Source organism: Amyelois transitella, chromosome 5, assembly GCF_032362555.1.
Source record: "Amyelois transitella isolate CPQ chromosome 5, ilAmyTran1.1, whole genome shotgun sequence".
In the NCBI taxonomy this organism is placed as follows: Eukaryota; Metazoa; Arthropoda; class Insecta; order Lepidoptera; family Pyralidae; genus Amyelois; species Amyelois transitella.
Window position 1 is genome coordinate 10,055,430 of NC_083508.1, and position 22,934 is coordinate 10,078,363.

Sequence of the window (22,934 nt, forward strand, 5' to 3'; positions counted from 1 at the left end):
AAAAGGTTTTAATTTAATATTAGTGATCCATATTGCAGTAAAGTCGTAACCATAGAATCTTGAATGGTCGTAACGCGACAAAACAAAATATACAGAGTATATTAATCTAGTATATAAAGCTGAAGAGTTTGTTTGTTTGAACGCGCTAATCCCAGCAAAATACTGGTTCGAATTGAAATTTTTTTTTACGTTGATTAGTCTATTTATCGAGGAAGGCTTTAGGCTATATAATATCACGCTGCAACAATAAGGAGCAAAGAAATAATGGAAAATGTGAAAAAAAAACGGAGAAAATTGTTCATCCTTGAGAGCTTCAATGATGCCCATAATAACTATTCCACGCGGACGAAGTCGCGGGCACAGCTAGTAGTATATCATAAAACAACTGTTTCAACCTATGCTTTTGAAGTAGAAAATTATCTACAATAGATTTAACTTAGCTTAAGTTACAAGTGATAGCACAGATAATAGTGTTGTGTGTGGGTTATATGTTGGTTTTGATGATATTTTTATTACATCAAAAACGTTAAAATTACATTATTTGTTATTAAAAAATAAAGGTGAACTAAATGAATCGCTGTTTTGTTTTCTATTATTTTTCACATATATCTGTGTGTGAGGGCAAATCACCGAGTACCCTGGCTGTTTTAAATTTAAAAATTTAATTCATTCCAAATTGGCATTAAACATCACACTTATAGTTTACGTTACGTTTTTATCCTTAATGGGGCAGACCGAGTCACAAATTAAAAAGGTCGCGCGCATCAAGACGCCCTAATAATGAAATTGAGAACATCGAACATTACATAAATGAATCGTCGCATAAAAACAAACTACAAAACGCTCAGAGGTACAACTGATCAGTAAAACAAGATTGGATCTTATCAAATCAGCCCTAACCATTTCCTCGGGCTTACTCGCTAGCAGCCACTCGAGTTGTTAATTCGACATTGAGTGATGTGACGGTGTCGCGAATTACCTCGACGGAATCCACCGTTTGTACTTGATTGAAAGTGAATTAGTTAACATCTCATTCATTTGTCAGTCGCTAAAATTTGTACTTGTCTTTTAGTGTCAAATTTAGCTTCGTTTTCACAGCCAAAAACAACACAGAGCCAACAGTCTTGAAAAGACTGAAAGGCCACGTTCAGCTGTTCGGCTTATTGATATAATTGAGATTCAAATAGTGGCAGGTTGCTAGCCCATCGTCTAAAAGAAGAATCCCAAGTTTATAAACCAATCCCTTAGTCATATTTTTTATTCTTTTTTATTCGGCTTTGACCATGCAATCTTATTTTAAATAGTACATAACTAGTTTTAATCACCCATTTTATACGAAATATGCTTAAATTTAAACTATCCGATTCTACGAAATTTTATGTAATTTCTTAACTAGAGTAGAACCACATTCAGTAGCAGTCATTTTATACAGATCTCATCAAGATTTTCGACGACACAGTGATCAACTAAGAAAGCCATTTATTTGATTTGCGTAATTACAAAATGTATTGGCGACATCAGTAGGAATTAACAGAACAGCCTGACAAATCCTTTTAAGTCGGTCTTTCTGCGACTGAAGGCGGGCCAAGAAAAAAGCGTTTGTTATTCACTTGGTGTAATTTAATTTAATAGCAATTATAACAACAATAACATGTTCATTTAGCATATAATTTCCCCGGAAAATTTGGAGCGACTCCATTTTTTTTTCTGTGGGGCACTACACCACAACAACGATTTTGAAAACAAATAGGTACGAGTATTTTAAGTACTTTTTTATAGTTTACCATTACTTTTGACATAGATTTTTTTGTACCAAATAGTAATTGATATATGATGATATATATATGATGATACATATATATATTTATATTTGATGGAAGAAATGATAAATAAGCATTTCGTAGCAAGACAATACATTCATAAAATGTGCGTTCATTTTTTACAAGTTGAATATACATATGTTATGTAAAGTTGAGTTACCCTCATACGCCACGAACTAAAAAGGTAGACGCAGCCGGGAGAAACGCCAGTACAATGACATAGTCATTGTATTCTTATATGTTTTCGAATCGCCATTTTTATAGCTCCGCAAAGTTGGAAGAAATGGCGTGAATTAATGTCATTACTACTCTCGCAGTCAATTTGCAGTTCTAATTTGGAAAGTATTGAGATCTAAAGACCGCAGCTAAGTGCTGTTATAAAAAGCTACGATCATTTCAACGATGATCAACGAAAATATTTAACTTAGTTATTCAGAAACTTCAAATAAGAGTTAGTATATTATTGAGATATTCAATTTTGATAATTATTTTAAGTTCAATCGGTTGTTATTAATTTTTTTTGGTTCAATTTTAATAATAATAATAGGAAGAAGCATGGAACTTTCATGTCATTTTTATAAAGTTTATTCATGTTTTAAGTTTTAAGCTATTAGGTATAATTTGGTAGTATAAATTATCACTAAACAATAATAAATGGTTGAGAAGATTTAACACTTGCAAATAAGATCGTAAAATCACGATGATGTGAGAACGCGCGGAATTGCGACTTAGTTCGTATACTGAGTTCGTATACTGTCTCAGAGCGAGCTTAGTATAGAGAGCCAACGTGAAGCTCGTCTCTTAGGTATAGATATGAGTGTATGTACCTATTAACATACACACACGTCTTTATTTCTTACGAGGTAAACAAACGTCTTCAAAAGTCTTAAAGGCCTCGTTCATTCCTTTCTTTCCTTTTTTTCTTTGCTTACAGACCAGCATGGAATCTTGCACTAGATGAATGTACCTAAAACTTGCACTTTTAGCCAATTGAACGTTTAATCTTTTGTTAATTTTAAACACAGTAAGCTACCCACTGAGGAAGAAAGACAGAAAGATGTCAGTCGTTCCTGATCCTCAGTGTGGTAGGCAGAGACACCTTTCTACGAACTTGACATAAATACCTACACCTTTTATCCGCATTCATCAATCTATACAAATTCGATATCAGGTAGTCATGATCTTTCATTACAACAACAAATTTAACTAGACCTACAAAACGATGTAGGTCTAATTTTCTAATGTTACATACGCGGCGTCGGAATCACGTGATAAAGGTGGTACCGCACAATGTCATCATCTAACCCCGGCCACATTGCAACAAACAGCACGCTAATTACAGTTTAATTACTACTCTCCCGCGGGTGAAGCGGGATTTGGTGTAAACGTTGCACTGTATGTGGAATCATTTAAAATTATAAACTCTCATTTAATATTTCGTGCCAGTAGCCAGTAAAAGCTGGACAGAATTAATGTAAATATTTCTTAAAATTTTCTGTACTACAAACATTTATTTATCCTTAAATGTGGTACATTTGAGCAATAGATAAATAAATAAAATGTTTGTATTTTAATATTTGATTATTGGTTCAGTTAATAATTTCACAAAATCATTTCATGTTATTATAGGAAAATGACATCTCTTCCAGTCTTGCATATTTTTTTTCTGTCTTTTGATTTTATTTTTTCTGTCAATATTGAAATTCCTATACAGCTGTTGAGGATTATGAAAAGAAATCTAACAGAATGTTAGTTGACTACGAACAAAATAGTTCCACGTATTCTTTTCAAGACTGAATTCGATTCTCCTGATACCTTCACAAAGCACGTTTACAATGAATTGTGTATTCAACGTATTATTCAATAGGCACATACAACAGGCGCTATGTAAAGAACCACTAAAATTTAATTATAACAACAAAGCTTAGAAATACGTGAAAAAGGAAATCCAATTTGGACAAGAATGTCGACTATCGAAAAAAAAATATTTTGACTAAGTACTTATTCGTTTTTGGTTGTATGCATAATATTTTTTTATTCCTCTAATGCCTTTGTTATAGATCTCTTGAAAAATCGTTGAAATAGTACGTATGTTGGTTCTTAGTATACAGGGAAATCTTAAAAAGTGTAAGGGAAAGATGTAGTCTGCAATGTCTTCCTCCTACCCCTCCGGGATAGAGGCCTTTTTTATAAGTACTTATTATGTTTATTGATACCTACGTACAAAGTTGACTTCAATTAAAAAAACTCCTTTCAACAAAAACGATTAAAAACTAAAAGCTACGAAATCCTCACGGCAAAACGTTGGTTAATTGCGAAGTTTTTCTTATTCTCCGCGAAATGGTAGTTTTCTCATTACAGTCAGCAAATTCATTTATTCCGCTCTTTTTCTTCCACCACCTAGACTGGCGTAATTGATTTAAGCCCTCGATAGTGTACATTAATTTTTCTTTGCGATCGCGTTTGAGAAAAAGTTTATTACAAGTCTACTTTTGCTAACACCTTATTCATGCCTTTTGAGGTCATTTTCATGTCTTTTATCTCATTTGCAAATAAAAATAATACAGTTATAAGTTTCAACGTTACCCAAAATTGGTGCATTCGACTTTCACGTGAAATACCTACACTTGACTTTCGCTAGTTTAGCAAGCACAAAGTAAATTCTCTTTATTATAAGTAAAAATACACTTCTACATTTTTTATACAACGGTGTTTTGCTTTATAATTTCGGATTAAAAAAAAGGTATTTTATTATTGCTGAAACCAATTATAACCTTATAAGATTACTTTGTATATCAAAGTAATCTTATAAGGTTATAATTGGTTTCAAAATTTCAAAGAAATGAAACGTATCATTTGCAAATTAAAGTAAAAGTATATTGTATGAAAATTTTACATTGAAATTAACTCTTAAAAGGTTTTCCTTAAAAATTAGACGAGTGAATTATATACCTGAAAATTAATTACCTGGAGTTTGGACCACTGTATCCTGCCGATGCACCGGCTGGCATTCCTCCAAGCGAGCTTGGCTCCAAACACCAACTCCGTGGTGGTCAGCTGGTAAGTCCCGGTCCTCTCCACCTCCTCCTGGACCGCCATCCAACGAGCCTCATGGGCTGGGGTGTTCGCCCTGGGAACAAATAATCATACATACATACATGCATATAATCCCATCTTTTATCTGCAGCAGTATAGCAGTCTTGAAAGGATTGAAAGGCTGACAGCTGTATGGCTGAATGATATTCATTCAAATAAAGTTATCCTATCCTACAGACGCCGTTATTTATATTTATGTTATTGGTCGTAATCTATCTAGATAAAAGGTAAACTGACTGACTAATTCACTGACTGAATATCGACACACAGACTGTACCGAAGTCTAGAGATTTGAAATTAGGCACGTAGGATCTTTGAGACAGTGTGATCTAGGGGGTGCACAAAGAGAGAATTAACATTTTGTAGTATAAGTAATAATATTGCATTCACAATTTCTCTGAATGCATTCAAATAGCAAACTACTAACAGGAACACAAACAAAACTAGTTTAAATCATGCAACATATAGCAAATGGCTGTTTAAGTGCACATTATATTTTAAAGGATGAAGTAAAAATTTGTATGCATTCAAGCAGCATTATTCAGTTCGGGAAATAAAAGTATAAACTCCAGTTTTCTCACTTGCACTCAGGAGAATTGATACGATTATCATATAATTTGCATGGGGAAAATGTAAGATGGTATTTGAAGGTGTTATTGTATGTTGAAACGCTCCGAAGAATATATTTACACATATTATAATATGTCTTAAAACTTTTGTTGTATTATAATGTTTTGAAGTATGTATAAAGTTGTAGGTAAAATTTTTTGGTATGTATAAAGTTGTAGGTAAAAATATTTTCTGTAAATATTCTTACAAAGTCATTAACTTCTATTTTAATATATAAAAATACTCTCTAACGTTCTATGTATTATTTGAGTCTATCGTTCTTTCTCAAATATAGACAACAGTGCTCGGAGTACATTATACCTTATAATTATGTCCTAAAAATATTTTGTCGGAGTCTAAATCAAAGTTGGAAATTGATGCATTAGTTGTTTCATACAGGAAGGGACAAAAAGGTTCTCTGCAATAGATTTACTGTAGCTATAAATAATGATAAATCTTGTTCAAAAAAATATTACTTCTTAGCTGAATTTACAGGTTATAGAAAAAATAGAAAAGAAAATTATGTTTCGTGATAGAGGCGAAACTATGTAATTATAAAAGAAAATGTACCTTCATGAAGCATTTATACTCCACAAGCGACCCACCCCGGCTTTGCACGGGTAGTAGCTAGTAGTTTTAGATATAAACCTTCCTTAAAGAACCCTCTTTCTAACATTTCAAACAGGAAAGAGCTATCCAGAATCTAGATTACCACACACGTCCTAGATTAGCGTATACATACAGACAGAAAATTGAGAGACTTTACTTTGTGTGTCTGAAAGTGATGATGCGCCTTGGACCTACGCAAAATTAACCTTATCGTTTTCAAATTGGTTAGTGGTTTCTATTAAAGTTGGTGACAAGCGAAGTAACCAATATAATGGCATCAATAAACACTCACTACTCATGGAGAGGCGAATTTAATTATCCCTACCTTCATACGTAATTTTTTTTAATTAGTTTGAACTGCCGAAAACACTGGCTGGTGACAACAAGATGAAAACATATTCACAAAATTTTAAAATACTTTTTTTTCATAATCAAAATGTTTTGTTGCTCACCTTCTTATAGATGCAAAGTACTGGCCAAGAAAGTCCTTGGCATCTTTGAGGACTTCCTCTGGATCTCTTGGCACGTCCCCTCGGCCAGGGATGGCCATAACACTGCCAAGGCACGCTTTCTCGCTGCATGGCGTTGGCTGCAACAAACAAACGGTTTGGCTTATACTACAAATAGATTGTTGCCCTAATTTTCCGTATCTGTACCATATCCATAAATTTAAAAATTAAATAATGTGTTTTTTTTTTCAAAAGATAGGAAGCAACTGGAACTAATGTAAAGAGAGAAACGATGTGCATATTTTGCTTTAACTTATCATTTAGAAATCAAATTATGAATGAGAATTTTCTTTTTTCTTCGGTTAAAATATATTTCTCGTTTTAATTTTATGTTAAGAAACTATAAGTGCCTTCTTAAAAATATGATATAATACAATTCCTGGAATTAGGAAATATGTAAGTACAATAGCAGACTTATCCCAATTGGGATTTGTGGTGGAAATTGGAAGAAATTTCATAATGGAATGAAGTCGCTCTATGTACATTTCCTTTACATCAGCTTAGGATAAATCTTTTACGTTTTAATTTTATGTGCAATAAAGGGTATTTTATTTGCCTATCTTTCTTCTAATCAACCAAATTATAATAGAAATATACCAAATGAAAAAGGCAGTGCATGTTTTTGTTCAACGTGGTGAATGTTGAAAAATATAATCGTACTTACTAGTCTCGTTGTTTTAATAATAATGATGTAATTGAGATGAAAATTCTATCGATAAATTTTCGGCAGACGTCAAACTCTCCTTTTTTATTTAAGCAAAATAAGAATGGCGATGGGCTAGCAACCGTTCACTATTTTAATCTTATTTCTATCATTAAGCCAAACAGCTGAACGTGGTTTATCAGTCTGTCTACCCCGCAAGGGATATAGACGTGATTATATGTATGTACTCGTATGTATGTAAATAAGATAAACACGCTGAGTAATTTATAGTTAAATTACGTAGAATCAGCTCACAGAAAAAAACATCAGTCTTTACGAGAGAAGAAAATGGGGTCCGAAAACCTTGATTTTTATTTAAATGCCTCGTTACCGTTCCTGGACGCATAAATCAATGGTTTCGTCTCGGAATCCTGTTGTATTGCTTTTTAATTAAGAATCTCGAATTAGGATAGAAAGATAAATCTTGATTTGGATTTAATTATTGGAAGATAACTTAGCTGATAGTCCGCATTTGTAGCCTAAGTATTTACGAGTATTAGACCTTTTTTATGCTGCACTTGCTTGAATAAATAACTGAACCTATCATATTGAAGTTCGTATTTTGATATTTAAATCTGTTCAATAAATTGTGTTAATATCTTATTAATTTTTAATTAAAATGGTGCTTGCCAAATAAAAAAAAATCATCAAGATAATTTTTTTTCTTAGTGGCCAGTTGTAGCTGCAACTTGGTAGGTACAGACAGCTATTTTGTTAAAAAAAAACAATTGGAATGGTTAGCTTAATACTAAAAAATGTAAACGCTTGTGCGAAGACACCGAACTTTTTTATAAACTTGAATTGTGAAAATTTTTCTGACGGAAATTATGTCGTCATTGATTTTGCCAAACACCATGATTAGCTGATCGATCACCATCTAAGGCTTATTCTGTGTTCATGAGATTCACGTGATGTCATACATTTTAAATAGGGAATTTCCATTAGAAGATGAGTTGCATCTATAACGAATAAATAATATGTATGTGCAATTTGGCTTACACCCTTGGAGTAACATATTTTTAGCACTACATTTGTCTCAAAAATTTAATCTGTAGAATTTATATTTAGGAGTGTATCTTTATTCATACTCACGTGTCACCGCGTTACCCCTAGAATGGTTCACTGGCATAATGAGATTATACTAAGATAGCCCAACTTAGCTAAGTATATAAATATAGAATGATGTACGCGCGTACATAGATTTAGAGTTCTATGCTACTTTGCCGGAAAAACACGACTTATGTTAATTTTGTTTATGAAACAATTAACCCCTTGTTTAAAAAAAGTGTATCTATCCAAGCAACATTATATATACATATATATATAATTTTATATATATTTTAATTGCGTATGTTCAAATACTGCCAAGTTAAGACCACCAAAAAGAATTTATTAGTGAAACCTTACTATAACATAACTTTTACTATATCAGAATAATCTTATAATGAAGCGAAGAAAGCCGATGGCGGCAGCTAGTTTCCAAGTATAATCGTTATAATAAGTATCTGTAGTCAGGAAACTATGTGTCATAGTTGCCGAAGCAAAATATGTTAGTATCTCAAAACTGCATTATGTTCACACCAACAAACTTGCGGATAGCTCGCGGCGCACAAGTTTGCTAACAACGCCGCAAGATTGCACGCCATCTTTCTTTAATGCACAAATAGTTTTAAAAAACACCATACGTATTTAAAAGTCCTGATAATTGTTGCGAATTTTAAATAAAAACTTTAATCTACTTAGCTGCACTTAATAGTTAGTATAATTTACCAAATGCTTTGTGAAAATGTTACTTAATAGATGCGTTCAACATTATATTTATCTGCATTCAAATATTGTAATCGAAAGAAATCTCCAGTTAAGAGAAAAACACTAGTTTTACAATGAACTTTATACCTACATTATAATTATGCAAGTTTCTTTTATTATAATTAATTACAATTTGTTTTTTAAATACTTTTATATTAACATATAATCACTTTTAATAGCTTTAACCGCTAGGTTTAGAGATGTTCTTAACGTTGGTTTTTTCATGTTTACTCGAATTTTCCACGGTAACACATAAACTAACGGGATTTTTCGTAACAGATTTATAGTAGTTTATATACGAGTATATACCTACTAGCTTTTACCCGCGGCTCCGTCCGCGTAACAAGTACCCTAAGCTCTTCTTGGTGTATAATATATATACTTATATACAAAATTTCATAGAGACAGGTACAAATGTTTTCACGTGAAACAGAGACAAACAAACAAACACGCAAACACACTTCCACAATTTTTTTATAAATAGTCATTTTTAGCATAAAGAATGACTATTTATTAAAATATTGAAATGAATGAAAAATTGCTAAGAATGACTATTTTATACTTTAAAAATCTTGTTATGACGAAGATCGCGAAATGCAATAATTATAATAAATGTTTGTTCTCTTAACACTTTTCTTCTGGGATGTCCTATGTAAACACTAGTAGTGCACACGCCAAATCACCTAACTATAAAATCAATAACGCCGTCACGCTCAACATATCTGAGCAAACAAACAATAAACACGTGTTTTGACGCTAGAAATATTTTCCTTTTTTTATGACCTAGCTTAGCATTATATACTATACTTTTGTCTGGGGTTACGTTTCTTTAGCATACGGCTAATCTGTAGATTTTTAATTCTGCAGATTTTCCACTACAAGGAGACCATGCGGAAATGTGGATTCGCCAGCAGAACGCAATGCGAATGTTTACTACATTCGCATTGCGTTCTGCTGGCGCAAACTATAATATGTCACTGAATATAAAATTTTTATCGATATTGAAAATTATTAAATCATCATCATTATGGGATATTTTGAACATCACTTAAATGGTCGTATCTTTTGGTTTAACGACAATGGCTTACTAATACTTTAAGCTAACTTTAGTGCCATTTCCAAGACTCGTGGGAAAGAACCGAGTCCAGGCTAACGGCAGTATATAGGGACCCCATGGAAGCAACATTAAATTGAATCCAAGTGCATATGTTTCTGACCGATAAAATCATATTTTTGGATAATCTATACAAATAAAATTAGAGAGCAAGATACAAAAGTAGTGTTATGAGCGTATTTTCAGTTGAACTTATCTTAAACATGAATTTACTCAATGGGCGCGTGCCTCATTGAATGGCAGAGCCAACAGCCATACAAACAAGAATACCGGTTATCTATATATTTGCATTGACTTTGTTAATGTATATTTACTAAGTAACCATAATACGATCATGCTTGAATTTAGATTAAATGAAAATCGATAATATTTTTCTGCAAAAAATATTATTTTGGAATGGTTCTTACCCCAAAAGTTATCTAATTTGAGTTCTTTACTAAAGCGTAAGTTAAACAGTCAAAACCATAACAAGTAGTCAAATCACCGGATAAGTAAAACTTGCGTTGCACGGTATTAATTTTTCATATGAATAATCAACAGTGCATCACCGACAGTGCTACTGCAAATATTTTTGACATAAACAAAAGGCTAATTCACACAAATTAACTTACCTTCCTTTTTTGGGGTCGTTTAAAAGAAAAGGTTAAAAATTTCTTTAAATCAGTTCTTATTTCTAAATACTTATATTGGTGTTAATGTTATTGTAGCCAAACATTATTACAATAATGGGGTCTTAACTATATGAAACCCCAAAAAGCTTGCTTAATATATTAAGCTCTTTTTATGTTCTGCTCACATAAATAAATAAAAAGTAAAATACTAACTTTAATGCAGTTTACTACGTTACATACTTTCAATAAACCGATCGTCTTAGACACAATTAGAAACTTATTTTTACCAAATGATAGTTCAATTCTCTTCAAAATATTTTTTATTTTTTCCCCAACTGATATCATCAGCATAAATCTAATCATCCTCAAAACTTCACACTTAAGAGCAAAAGCTATCAAAAAGTAACTCATCTTATTAATTAATACTTTCCAAGTTTTTAATGAAGATCCATTGACGAAAATTAACAAGGGATTTCGTTAGCGAAATGGCTACATTTGTAATTAAATGAAAACTTACCACCCGAGGACAAGTATCGTCATACAGCCGATCATATAAATATTCTCTAGATTCGTAGTTCTTCAAAACTTTTGGTCTGACAACTCTTCTTGGAGGTTTCTTAAGGCCCACAGCTCCGTTGCCATTCACGGGTGATTTATCGCTTCCATTTCCATTTTCAGCGGTATCATTATTAACGGTGTAATTTAGGTGGTCAATAGGGCAAGTTTTGTTTACAGAGTCTTCAGCCACCAGTTTATTAATGATATCTCCATTATGCTTAACAAGAACTTTAAGCGAATCAGCAATTAACGATTGTGAGGTCTGGACTACGGGCGCCATTATGGAATTTTAAATTCCGAACGCGCAATTTTGTATATAACGAACACTTTTTTAGCGATTAATTAAGAGGAAATGTAGGTAAGAGGAATGAGTAGATGTATAAATTAATTTGGCGGCACGCGGCGCGTGAAATTGCCAGCGCACTACTCACGGGTGGATGCGACATTAGTTTATATAACAGTTATGTCTTGAGTGACAAAATTATCCGTACAGTTTGTCTTTGTAGGCTAGGAGCTTGTAATATGCTAATGTTATTAAATTTTGTTAACTTACTAAAAGTAAAAATGAAATTGCCATTCCACGATTTTTTTTCATTCTTCATACTGTTTTTGTTACCAATGGTATTGGTATAAAAATTACCAAAAGTCATTTTCTTCACGGTAATGCTACATCATGGCAATTATTGAAACCTGTTCTTCTTCCCAGCGAGAACACAGAGACAAACGCCAGAAGTATAATATTTATTATGACTTGATCTGATTCCATTCTTCTGAAATAGACTTAGGTACTTCTTGACTTTCTTTCTTTCAGTGTGACCAATACACAAATTTCATGAATAGGTTATTATAAGTAAATAATATTTAATAATAAACTTATAGTGAAATAGTATAATAAAATAGTAAAATTTTCTTTCGGATAAGTGTTAAGGATTTTATGATAAAATCGCTAAACAGATTACTGACATTACTTCTCATTAAGATTATCTTTTAACCAAGTACATATTATTAAAAACAAAAAAAAGAAGAAGAAAAATAATCATCATATATGTATATTAATCATAAAAAATCACCTGTCTCCTGAACCAACAAGGGAAGTACAAACTTTTTTGGACACTGAATGATAAAATGTCAAAGACCTAATTATAATGGGAACGACCTACTGATAGCATTATACAAAACTTTGTTATCCTTGTGTGTTTAGCGGGAAAGAACCTAAGACGAAGAAGAAGAAGAAAGATGGATGAAGATGCATATAGTATCTAGGTTTTATAATCAAATAAAGGACGTTCTGTTAGAAAATCGAGCATGCCAAATGAAAAGTACCCTAAACCGACAAAATTGCATGAAATGGTTGATAAAGTATGCAGAGATTTACTTATTCTTCTGGAAAAGAATGTAGTTTATATGTTCACCTATTAAAAACTTTTTCAAAACTATTTTGTTGCCTAATAAAAGATTTTTATTAGTTTTTTATTATTTTATTTCCAGCTAGGTCCCACTGGTTTCCGTAAAAACTATTATCGTTGTTAAACAAATTAGTGAACTATATTTTTATAAGTGGCTGCGAGCTACGCATATGAAATAAAAATAGCATCTAGCTATATGCATCCCCACCACTCTGGACAGGAGCCCAGGGTATGCCTTTGACTATGGCTCCTGGATTATGGCTCCTGGATTAGGAGAGTTAGGTTTTTCCACGAAGCGACTCCCCATCTGACCTCCGCAACCTTTGAACATTACCCGTATTGGATCGATCATGTTTACACATCCAGTTGCCTGAATATGCAGGTTCCCTCACCATAACAACGTCGATTAGTATTCAATCAATTGTACATAACTTCGAAAATTGTCATTGGTACATGGCCGGGTTGGGACTTGAACCTGTGCCAGATACGCATCACGCATTTTAACAGGGCACCAAACCGATTCGACCACTCAATGTATGTACTCTTTTACACTCAAAGATTATTCCAATTTTTATGAGTAGGATAAATTCACCTTTGCACTCACATTTTTTACCGTCTTATCTTTTACCTCATATCTGATACGGCGCCAATTCATTCATTCAGTATATAAAATATCGTTATCTTTATAGACAAAAATCGGACATGGAGGTCTCCGCATGCACCCCTCGAATAAACATTAGAGTTGACTCATCACGTGAGTTTGCTTCTACACATTCATATACAAGATATAATATGTCATTTATTTAGTGCGCGTGATGAAGAATCAATATTTGAACATGTAAGCTAGCTTTTTCGCGTGACTATGAGGTAGTAAGTACACAAGCATTTCTTTTCCTGTTTAATAGTGAAACCGTTAATTTGTTGTTTTTCTGCGCTGATAATGTGATCTTTGCATTAAATGTAAATAAGTACGAGAATGTGAACAATTTATTATCTTTTTTCGTTTGTTGAACTAACAATAGCTAACATATCATATCTTAAAAAAAGACGAAAATGACCTATTACAACTCACTTAAATTTTTAGGTAACAATGATGGTGACATTGTACTTCATAGAAAGATTAAAATGACTTTCTTCTCATAACCAACACCACCGACATTTTCCACTAGTGGTTTCCGTCAGCCGTCAAAGGATAGTTTAGCTTTTATTTTCAAATGATACATTACACTTCCATAAAACTTTGCCAAATTAGAGGTTATAAAAGGGATCATTATTTATATGTCTGTTAATTCCCACAAAAGCTTCGCATAGGGCAAACATTTACTATTTAATATGTTTATGCAATAAACACCATATAGCAACAACCTGATGATGTATGACTGCACCAAAAATGTAGTATCATGTCCACATATGTGTCCAGAAAAACATTCCGGGATGGTCCCGTAAACAATGAACTCATTTGCCAACTCACCGCCTGCTGTTTATAAGGTACGGTCAGCATGTTATCATTTATATTACGTATACAAGATGTTTGTGTATCAAGACTGTTGGCTCTGTCTATCCCGCAAGGGATTTATACGTGACTATCGGTGTGATGTTTACAAACTTGTTGGAAAAATCCGAACTTCATACCATTTTTTCATTACATATAAGAACGAATAATATTGTATTTCGAATTTAATATATACATAATAAACTCATCGCTTCACTTCATCACTACAACTATAAAGTTCCCCTATTTTCTTTGTCTGTACGTATGCGCTAATCTCAGTTTTCTGAGGAAACATCATATCTTTATGCTACCCGTGAAAAGCCCGGGCGGGTCGCTAGTTTTTTTAGTTTAGACCCCCTCTCGTCTGTGACCCGTCCCGACACATATAGCTGTTATGCTTGATTCTCCTTAAATTTTGTTAAATCTGCAACATCATAAGATGGAAGATCATTGGCACTCATATCATCCTTATGTTTCAGCTGAGCATGTTGAGTTTTCTTTGGCATGGTCCGCTGTAGGTGGTTAATTCGGATGTTTCTTTCCTAGATAGCCTGCAGGCTACCGAAAGACATGACCGTACTAAACTAGGCCGCTCTCTTCCATTTTATTTGCACGAACTACTTACTGTTCTTCAGGGAATTCACTGATCGTCACGACAATAGCCTTGTGTGGCAAACAGTGAAATTGCTATTTTAAGTGTTATAATTTTTTAAAATAAATATTGCTTATTTCTTATTACCTAGTGTCACTTATATTAAAAGTAAGAATTATAATGGGATATTAAACAATAGTTATGCTATCCGTACAAGTTAATGAAACACACTTGAGTATCTATAAATCGTGTGCGTTTTCCGCAACACACGATAACAGTTGTCATAACACCCCCGAGGGACCATAATCGCGATGTAATACACTATTCTGTGTAATCAAATGATCCCTAGTTTTTACCTCTATGGTGTAATATGGCTATAGAAATACTGCTTAATAGTATTGTGTGCTAAAGTATAAAGTACTGCTGCTGTGCCGTGTGGTTCCCAGCACCAATAGAAAAAGAATCGCACCACTCCATCTCCAACCAGAATTTATGCCAAGAGCGTAAGTACACGTAAAGAGCATCTCAACCTGTGGTCAGGCGTTCCTTTTGATAATGGTCATCATGTCAAATTGAAAAATGTTTAGATATCCAAAGATAAATATTATGTGTTTTTATGAGTATCGTTAGCTTCCCATAAATCTCAAAGTAACTTTGAGGTTAGCTCAATCTCTTTGATTTATTTCTATCCAAAGTATTGTTTACCGAAAACAAAAAAGAATGTAAATTAATTGACATCTGAACCCAAATGTCTCATTATGAATTCGATCGCTGTTCTCAACTTTTCCGCGGCTTTACTTTCTGCAAATCCCGATTGGATTATGCGCGTTGTTTTACGTCAGTTAAGAAGATAAAACAGTAATCCTGCGGTATTTTCAGGCTGAGGTTTTAGTGAAGGCGGGAGCGGGCCCAAAATCGAAGGGAAAAGTTATTACATACAACTATCATTAGCAGGTTTAATTTGGATGTAGTTTGAATGGTCGAAATGCCTGTTTACTGCCGTCATCCTTACTTACTTAACTTGACAGGTCTAAGTAAAGATTATTTTACGTTTTGTTTGGCGCATTGGTCAAATTATTGGATCTCAACCACAAGTTTGATTTCTGAGCAGAACGTGATGAAATTTTTTTCAGATTAACCTACGTTGTGAAAATATTTAGCATGTTTGAGCTATTATCCACAAGAATCGATCTAATTTTGAGGCAAGCTCAATCTGTGTAATTCATCCCGTACTTATATATTTATTGATCTGGATCTCGGATGTTTTAAGCTAACAGCTTAAAATACAATATGTTTTGATAACGAGTAATTTAAATGTTAACACTTTTACCTGCTTTCCTGTTAAACTCGCTATGACCTAGGACTGAGGTTCAAATCCAACTTTTCTTTTGTGCCCCAAAATTATGTAAACGCAATCTATTCTAATGGTTTGTACGTAAGTAAGGAAGAAGCATTTTGTTTTAGAAATTAACTTGTTTTATACTTAACTCGGACTTAAATATGGAGATTTGAAGATAAAAGAGGTAATTCTGTGTCGCTTGGAAGCTGCCTTCCTTGTTATTCAGAATTCCTTCATTATTCTTACTTGAATAATAGAAAATTACTTGATGCGCAACAAACATAATGCAGAGACAACTCCTAATACTAGCCGGAGGTACACAATATAGGTTGTCTTTGTGATAAACTTAGTTGAAACATCAACTAAAAAGCGTAATTCACTGGTTTAAATCCAAATGACATCTCAAAGTCAACTTCTTTATTTATGTATTTGTTAAGCTGATTGCTAACTAATGCTCGTGAATCGTGAATATGACGTGGGGAATATAATTTAAAAAAGTTTCACAATGTTATAATGTAAAACAACATATAAATGATTAAGGCTATTGATGCCTAGTATGATATCTAGTCAAAACATAACCTTTACATGTAGAAACTTTCTCAAGCCAATGTTTTAGCAATAAAACTATGTAAACTTCCGTTTTATTCTTGTTTCTCATTGTAAGTAATACAATTGCTTTAGAAGTGACACAATAACTTTGTATTTACAAACGTATATAAATATAATCACGTCAATATGCTCTGCGGGGAAGACACAGCCAACACTCTTACTAAAAAGACTGAAAGTCCGCCTTCAGCTGTATGATTAATTAAGTTTGTAATTAATTAACTTTATTAGGTATAATAATTTTCTTTTTTACGATCTAAAAATAGGGTTCTAAGGCTAATTTTCGCCATCTGGCGTTGTTATTATAAAAATGGCAGTTAGTTACAGGCACACAAATTGGTCAAGAAGGCATTGGTCTAAAGGTACGACTGGTAGAGAATTTTTACATAAAATATTAATATTTTTGCTATTGTCAATTATATTAAATCTTAATTCCAGCGCGGACGGAAGTTCACAAGATTTATTGTTTAACGAGGGCGGAGAACGCTTTCTAGTTTATAAATCAACATAAGTAAAGGTAAAATTATGTATAAATAAACAAATATATACGGGACAAATTACACAGATTGAGTTAGTCCCGAAGTAAGTGTGAGACTTGTGCTACGAGATACTAACTCAACGATACTATATTTTATAATAAATACTTATGTAGATAAACATGCAAGAGACCAATCAGAAAATGTTCTTTTCACATCATGCCCTGGCCGGGATTCGAACCCTGGATCTCTGGTGTCACAGACAAGCGTACTACCGCTGCGCCACGGTGGCCGTCAAATACCTATAATATACCTAAAAGATTATGATTAAATATAAAAAATAACCATATTTGGAAGTCTTATAGTAGTTTCCGCTGTACGTTATCTGTCAGTCAGTCACGCAGTAACGCAAGAGGTTTATAAGTACCCAAAAATACCTACCCTAAAATATATCTTAATATCAAGACCGACCAATACTTAACTCATAATGATACAGTTCCAAAAATACCGCCAAACTATACTGAAACTGTAAGCCAGTTGGCGAAGTAGATTACACGAGATCATCCTTCAGTGATATAGCTTCAGCTACGTCATTGGTTATTAATAAAATGTTAATCAAGCGTGCTAAGCCTGAACACAGAGGACTGAAGAGAGGAGACGTCGCTTTTACTTTAATTTCTCTTAACAATCTCCAAAGGTTGGAAGAATTCGCATTATCAATAAAGCTGTAAATTGCTTTAGTTTAAAACTACACGGGAACAGACCACTTAGGTTTGAACTTATAAAGTTATTGTATTATTGGGATCAGGCTACAACATTATTAACTGTTTATTTAATTGAATTAGTATGTAGATTGAATACACGGTGTTCATTATGTTACTCGGATGCCAAACACGACTGAAATGAATTTCAGTCATTCATTTTGCTCAAGAAAGAATAGAAAGAATTCTCTCTCTTTCTCATTTCTCATTATTGGAAATGATCCCTCATGCGTTGATAAGGTTTATTTCATGTACACCTAATATTATGTATTATTTAGGTCACTAACAAGAACTCTGTGATTCAAAGAGTGCATTGTGCTAAAATAACGACGTCAGGTGGATTCTTTGGCGGGAAACTGGCGGTTAAACAAATCCTCTCTCTCTTTCCAAACTCTGTGACGCACGCCGATCAGAGATAATACCTTTTAAAATGCCTCCATTTTTATACCACGCGTGTCAAAGCGGATTTCACCGCAGTTTAAGTTGTAGTTTATTATCCTTGTGATTGAATTTTTCATATCGGTACTGAACAGCAATTGCTGATCGACGCTATTAATCAATTGGTTGATATTATTTTAATATGACTTTTAAAAAATCAGCTGACGTCTTTAGGGTTTGCTAAGTACTCACTTACTTTACATAAAGTTATTAGCTAAATTCAGCAATAATATTATTAAAGCAATCGGTATAATTACTTTTTTATAAGACCAATTTCTATGAATATTATTTGTTATTTGCGACGGGAAAAAACAGATAATATTCGCAAAAAATCGGAAAGATCTTCAATAAGTTTACGAGCTCAATATCTTTTTATTCGTTTAAAATATTTGCATTAATCTTTTGTCATAGCTTTTAAAAAATTTATAAGCTGTATTAATTATAATAACAATTATTGTAACTTTTTTATTCTGAAAATTTAAAATATACTACAGACTCGACGCGTCTCTCTTATATTTAAATGAGTATTATAATAGCGTTCACTGACTCTCTGAAAGCGATTATTTCAACTCTAGAGTTATTTTGTCTGCTAAATGACGAAAACGGAACATTTTCAAGAAGCAATGCTGCAAATGAGGTTTTAATAAAGTTTGGATCACTCGTTGATGGATATTATTGTGCAATAGAGTATTTTTAAATAACTGAGGAATAAGAAGTGATTTCAAAGTTTATATGCCTTGTTTAAATACCTGATTTCAAAGTTTATATCACTAGACACGAAAGCCATTTTTAACCTAACTATAGAGTTTATGTAATAATTAAACTGTCTGTAAATGAAGACGATGTAGACCGAACGAACTGGAAAATAGGAAAAAAAGGGTGCAACAAGAGAACACGCCATGATATTACTAATATTTAAACTTTTAGGAATTCTAATTTCGAAATAATGTTTTTGTTAGTTGCTTTAAAAAACTAGTTTCAGATGGTTTTTAATACTTCTGGGGTGCAATTTTGATTAATCATAAAAAAATATAATTCAATTTGTAAACACATAACACAAATAAGTATCGCATTGCCAGATAAATACTGCAAATACCTACTTAAAGTTTTTTATCTTGCTTTGTTAATTTTTGAAAAGAAAAAGGAAACAGCCTCGTGGACTTAAAAAGAACACTCCAAATTAATTTAATTTGACTGACATCTAAGTAATGGAATTATAACTTCATAATCAAGATTTTGACATTTGACATAAAGAAAATGATCTTCACGACAGTTCCAATATTATTTAATGAAGTTTATTAAATTGTTTAAATGTCATTCTTAAGTCAAAATAACTTTAAAACAAGAAACAAAGTCATTCAGCATATCTAAATATAATAGCTGAATTTAAATACATATATTTGTAAACAATTTTTAGCTACTACTTAATTTAAGATGTCAATCACAAAAAAGTAACAGTGACTGTCATCTGGTCTTTACAAGGTATTCAGTGCAAAGTTTAACCCGAAAAACTCCTATGGTTATAATATTATTTAAGTTATAGACGTAGAAAAAGAAGCGGACGTAGTGTGGCTTGAAAAAAAAGTGAAGCATCGTAATGGCAGCATTGTACGCATGATTAGTGACATATGACGTAATAGCGGCCGATTGTCACACTATTGGTGAGAGTGTGTGGGTGAGGCGTGTATATATACAGTGGGTGCTTCATTTTACCGTATAGTAATACTCTGTCTGCCTTTATTTTCTACGTCTATGATTAAAGTTTTGTCTTTCTAAATTTGTCTAAATCTTCTTTATTTACGTACACAAATAGATTTAGAGTAGGTATCTCTATCATCATCTTTATAATAATTACGCAATGAAGTTAAATTAATTCCGTTCTTTTTGAGAAATGTATGTACAAAATGTATTATGTCCAATTAACAAAGATGCACTTAACGCTTCAAGTAGGTATTAATTATTCCACCGTATTTAAAGTGGCCTATAAAAGTTTTATTCTTACGGGTCTAATTATCTAATTTAACTTTCCGAGACAAGGGCGGCGAATGGCGAAATAAGAATTAGGTTTAAGTCGCATTTACTTGCTCGTATTTTGTCAAGTGAGATGAAATTGAAGATTTTTACAGATATTTCAGCTTTGTTAAATAAGACTTCTAAGTATTTCTGTGTGAAAAATCTGAAGTCATATGTATTTCGCTTAGGTTAATTATTTCGTTAATTTTACTTTAATATAACGCTTACACATACATATAATCACGATTATATCTCTTGCGGGGCAGAAACCCAAGTTTAAAAGGCTTTCCCTTAATTGCCTTTTACGACATCCATGGTAAAGATATGGAAGGATTCAGTGTAGAGTGCCGGGAACCATAAGGCAAAGTGCCGGTAACCACACGGCAATACGGGAACCACACACAGATACTCTATTAAAAATGTCCTATGGACTTTATTCTTGAAGAATTTCCAATAATACTGTCAAGACAAAAATGTTATCAGAATATTTTTAAATTCCTCCTTTGAACAAACTTTATAATAAAAAGGTTTTCAAAATGAATTTCTACGCACATAAGATTAGTACAAATAGGTATCAATGCTTATCAGTTTTAATAAATTTTATGGTTATTTTTTATCCAAACTAATTATATAAACAGGACGTTCTAAAAATTAAATTTAAAGTGCGCTGAAAGGTTTTTTTTAAAGAAGCTATTATTTTTAATTTATTTAAGTTCTTGCCTGTACCACGGACATTGTGTCCTTTAATGTAGGGGCGCGCGGGTGACAACGAGGTGATTTGGCATCTAATAAGTGGAGCCGAAGAGTCTCGTGCCTTATCTGCCATCAGGGGAGGTATTATTAAATTCAGTGTCGATATCGAATGATCAACTATTCAATGTTGGACGTATTTCAATATCGAACGATAATCATTCGTCTCACGGATTTTCAGTGACACATTAAAGTCAAGAATAGCACCCCTATCTGCGTTCACGAAGTCGTCTGTGCTCGAAGATGTGCTGATAAGATCTCGATATCTTAATGAATGTCTTTAATATCCACAAAGCTTAAAATAATTTTGTACAATCATAGTTACATATCACATATTTACCTCATAAAGATAGAGCCATTAGGCACAAGACTCAAAGGCCACAATTTTGCGGGTTGGCTTAATGATTGAATTGAGATTTATAGCTGTTGACAGGTTGCTACTCAACACCTAAATTAAGAATTATAAGATTATAAAAAAAACTATCTTTAATGGATGTGATCTCAGTCTACCCCTTCATCAGGGAAAGATATATGTGTGTATATGTTCGTTATCACCATCACCCATGCACCCTGTGACCATGACGAGTAAATGGAAATGTCAGGCTTTTACATGAAGTGGCTTCCGTTCTCCTAATGCGCTAAATAAAGGCAGTGCCCAGGATACTGGCAGCGTTCCCGTGCTGTATCGCGCAACTAATACGTTGGACAGAAAAGCTACCAGCTCTCAAGTTTACCGTTGTTTCTATCACATGCGTATAGTTGTCGCTTGTATGATGATGTAATGTTGGAACATTAGATCCAGATAACAGGTGAGACACCGTCTATACCACACCGCATTTACATATGTTGTGATTAAAAGCCTTACTTAAATTTAGCGTTTGAAAGTAGGTCATACATCAAAAATAACTACATGAACCTACTTATTAAGGGGTAATCGACCGAATTTATCACTGTTATAATATTACCTGGCTTACCGCATGTACAGTTTGCACAGAGCAAACGAACGAAACAATATAGAGTAACGCTTTAGACATAATCAAATATTTTGGTGCAATCATAAGCAAATAACGTCCATGTTTGGAATATGTTAACATGCCCAAACATGGCATGAAAATAATGTTTAAACAGTATTAAGACTATTTGCATAACCGATAAGAGAAATTATATAGATGCAGTTTTTCTATATGATAAAGAGTCCTTTTAAAGTTACATTTTCCTGTAAAACTTTGACATTATTCGTGTTTTTATTATTGACTAAAAACCTCATTGCCACGATTATAAACTTTTATTTTGATTTGTCTTCTGGTGGTCAAAGAACATCGAATATATAAAATGTCCTGGATAATTTTAAGAATTCTCCAGTTACCTTGTACATTAAAATCGACTAAGATTTAAAGTGTTTTTTCTGCATGTTTCCAAGAATATCATTATTTTAGTACTAGGTTATTATTATAATATCAATAAATGTCCATTTAATATAATAATTATAATATTTACCCTAAGTTAAGACATAGAAATACTTAACTCGTATAAAACACATTGCATTATTTCGAAAGCTCTTTGGAAAGAATACTTGTATCAGTTTCTTCTTTAAATAATAATTTTGTCCACTTTTGCTTATGT

General features: G+C 32.9%; 2 protein-coding genes across 2 annotated transcripts in view; one reads left to right on the forward strand and one right to left on the reverse strand.

Annotated features, from left to right (window-relative positions):
- Nucleotides 1–11,847, reverse strand: part of LOC106134483 (nitric oxide synthase-like protein) — a 30,949-nt gene extending 19,102 nt beyond the window's left edge. The window contains exons 1-3 of the mRNA XM_013334546.2: nucleotides 11,398–11,847; nucleotides 6,587–6,723; nucleotides 4,788–4,950 (exon numbers count right to left, since the gene is read on the reverse strand). Coding sequence (XP_013190000.1) covers nucleotides 4,788–4,950; nucleotides 6,587–6,723; nucleotides 11,398–11,718 — 621 coding nt within the window. The 5' untranslated portion in view covers nucleotides 11,719–11,847. The remainder of the gene's footprint in view (nucleotides 1–4,787; nucleotides 4,951–6,586; nucleotides 6,724–11,397) is intronic.
- A 3,559-nt stretch (nucleotides 11,848–15,406) lies between these two features.
- LOC106134512 (protein downstream neighbor of son homolog) overlaps nucleotides 15,407–22,934 on the forward strand; it is a 140,326-nt gene continuing 132,798 nt past the window's right edge. The window contains exon 1 of the mRNA XM_060944481.1: nucleotides 15,407–15,431. The gene's annotated coding sequence lies outside the window, so the exon portion shown is untranslated. The remainder of the gene's footprint in view (nucleotides 15,432–22,934) is intronic.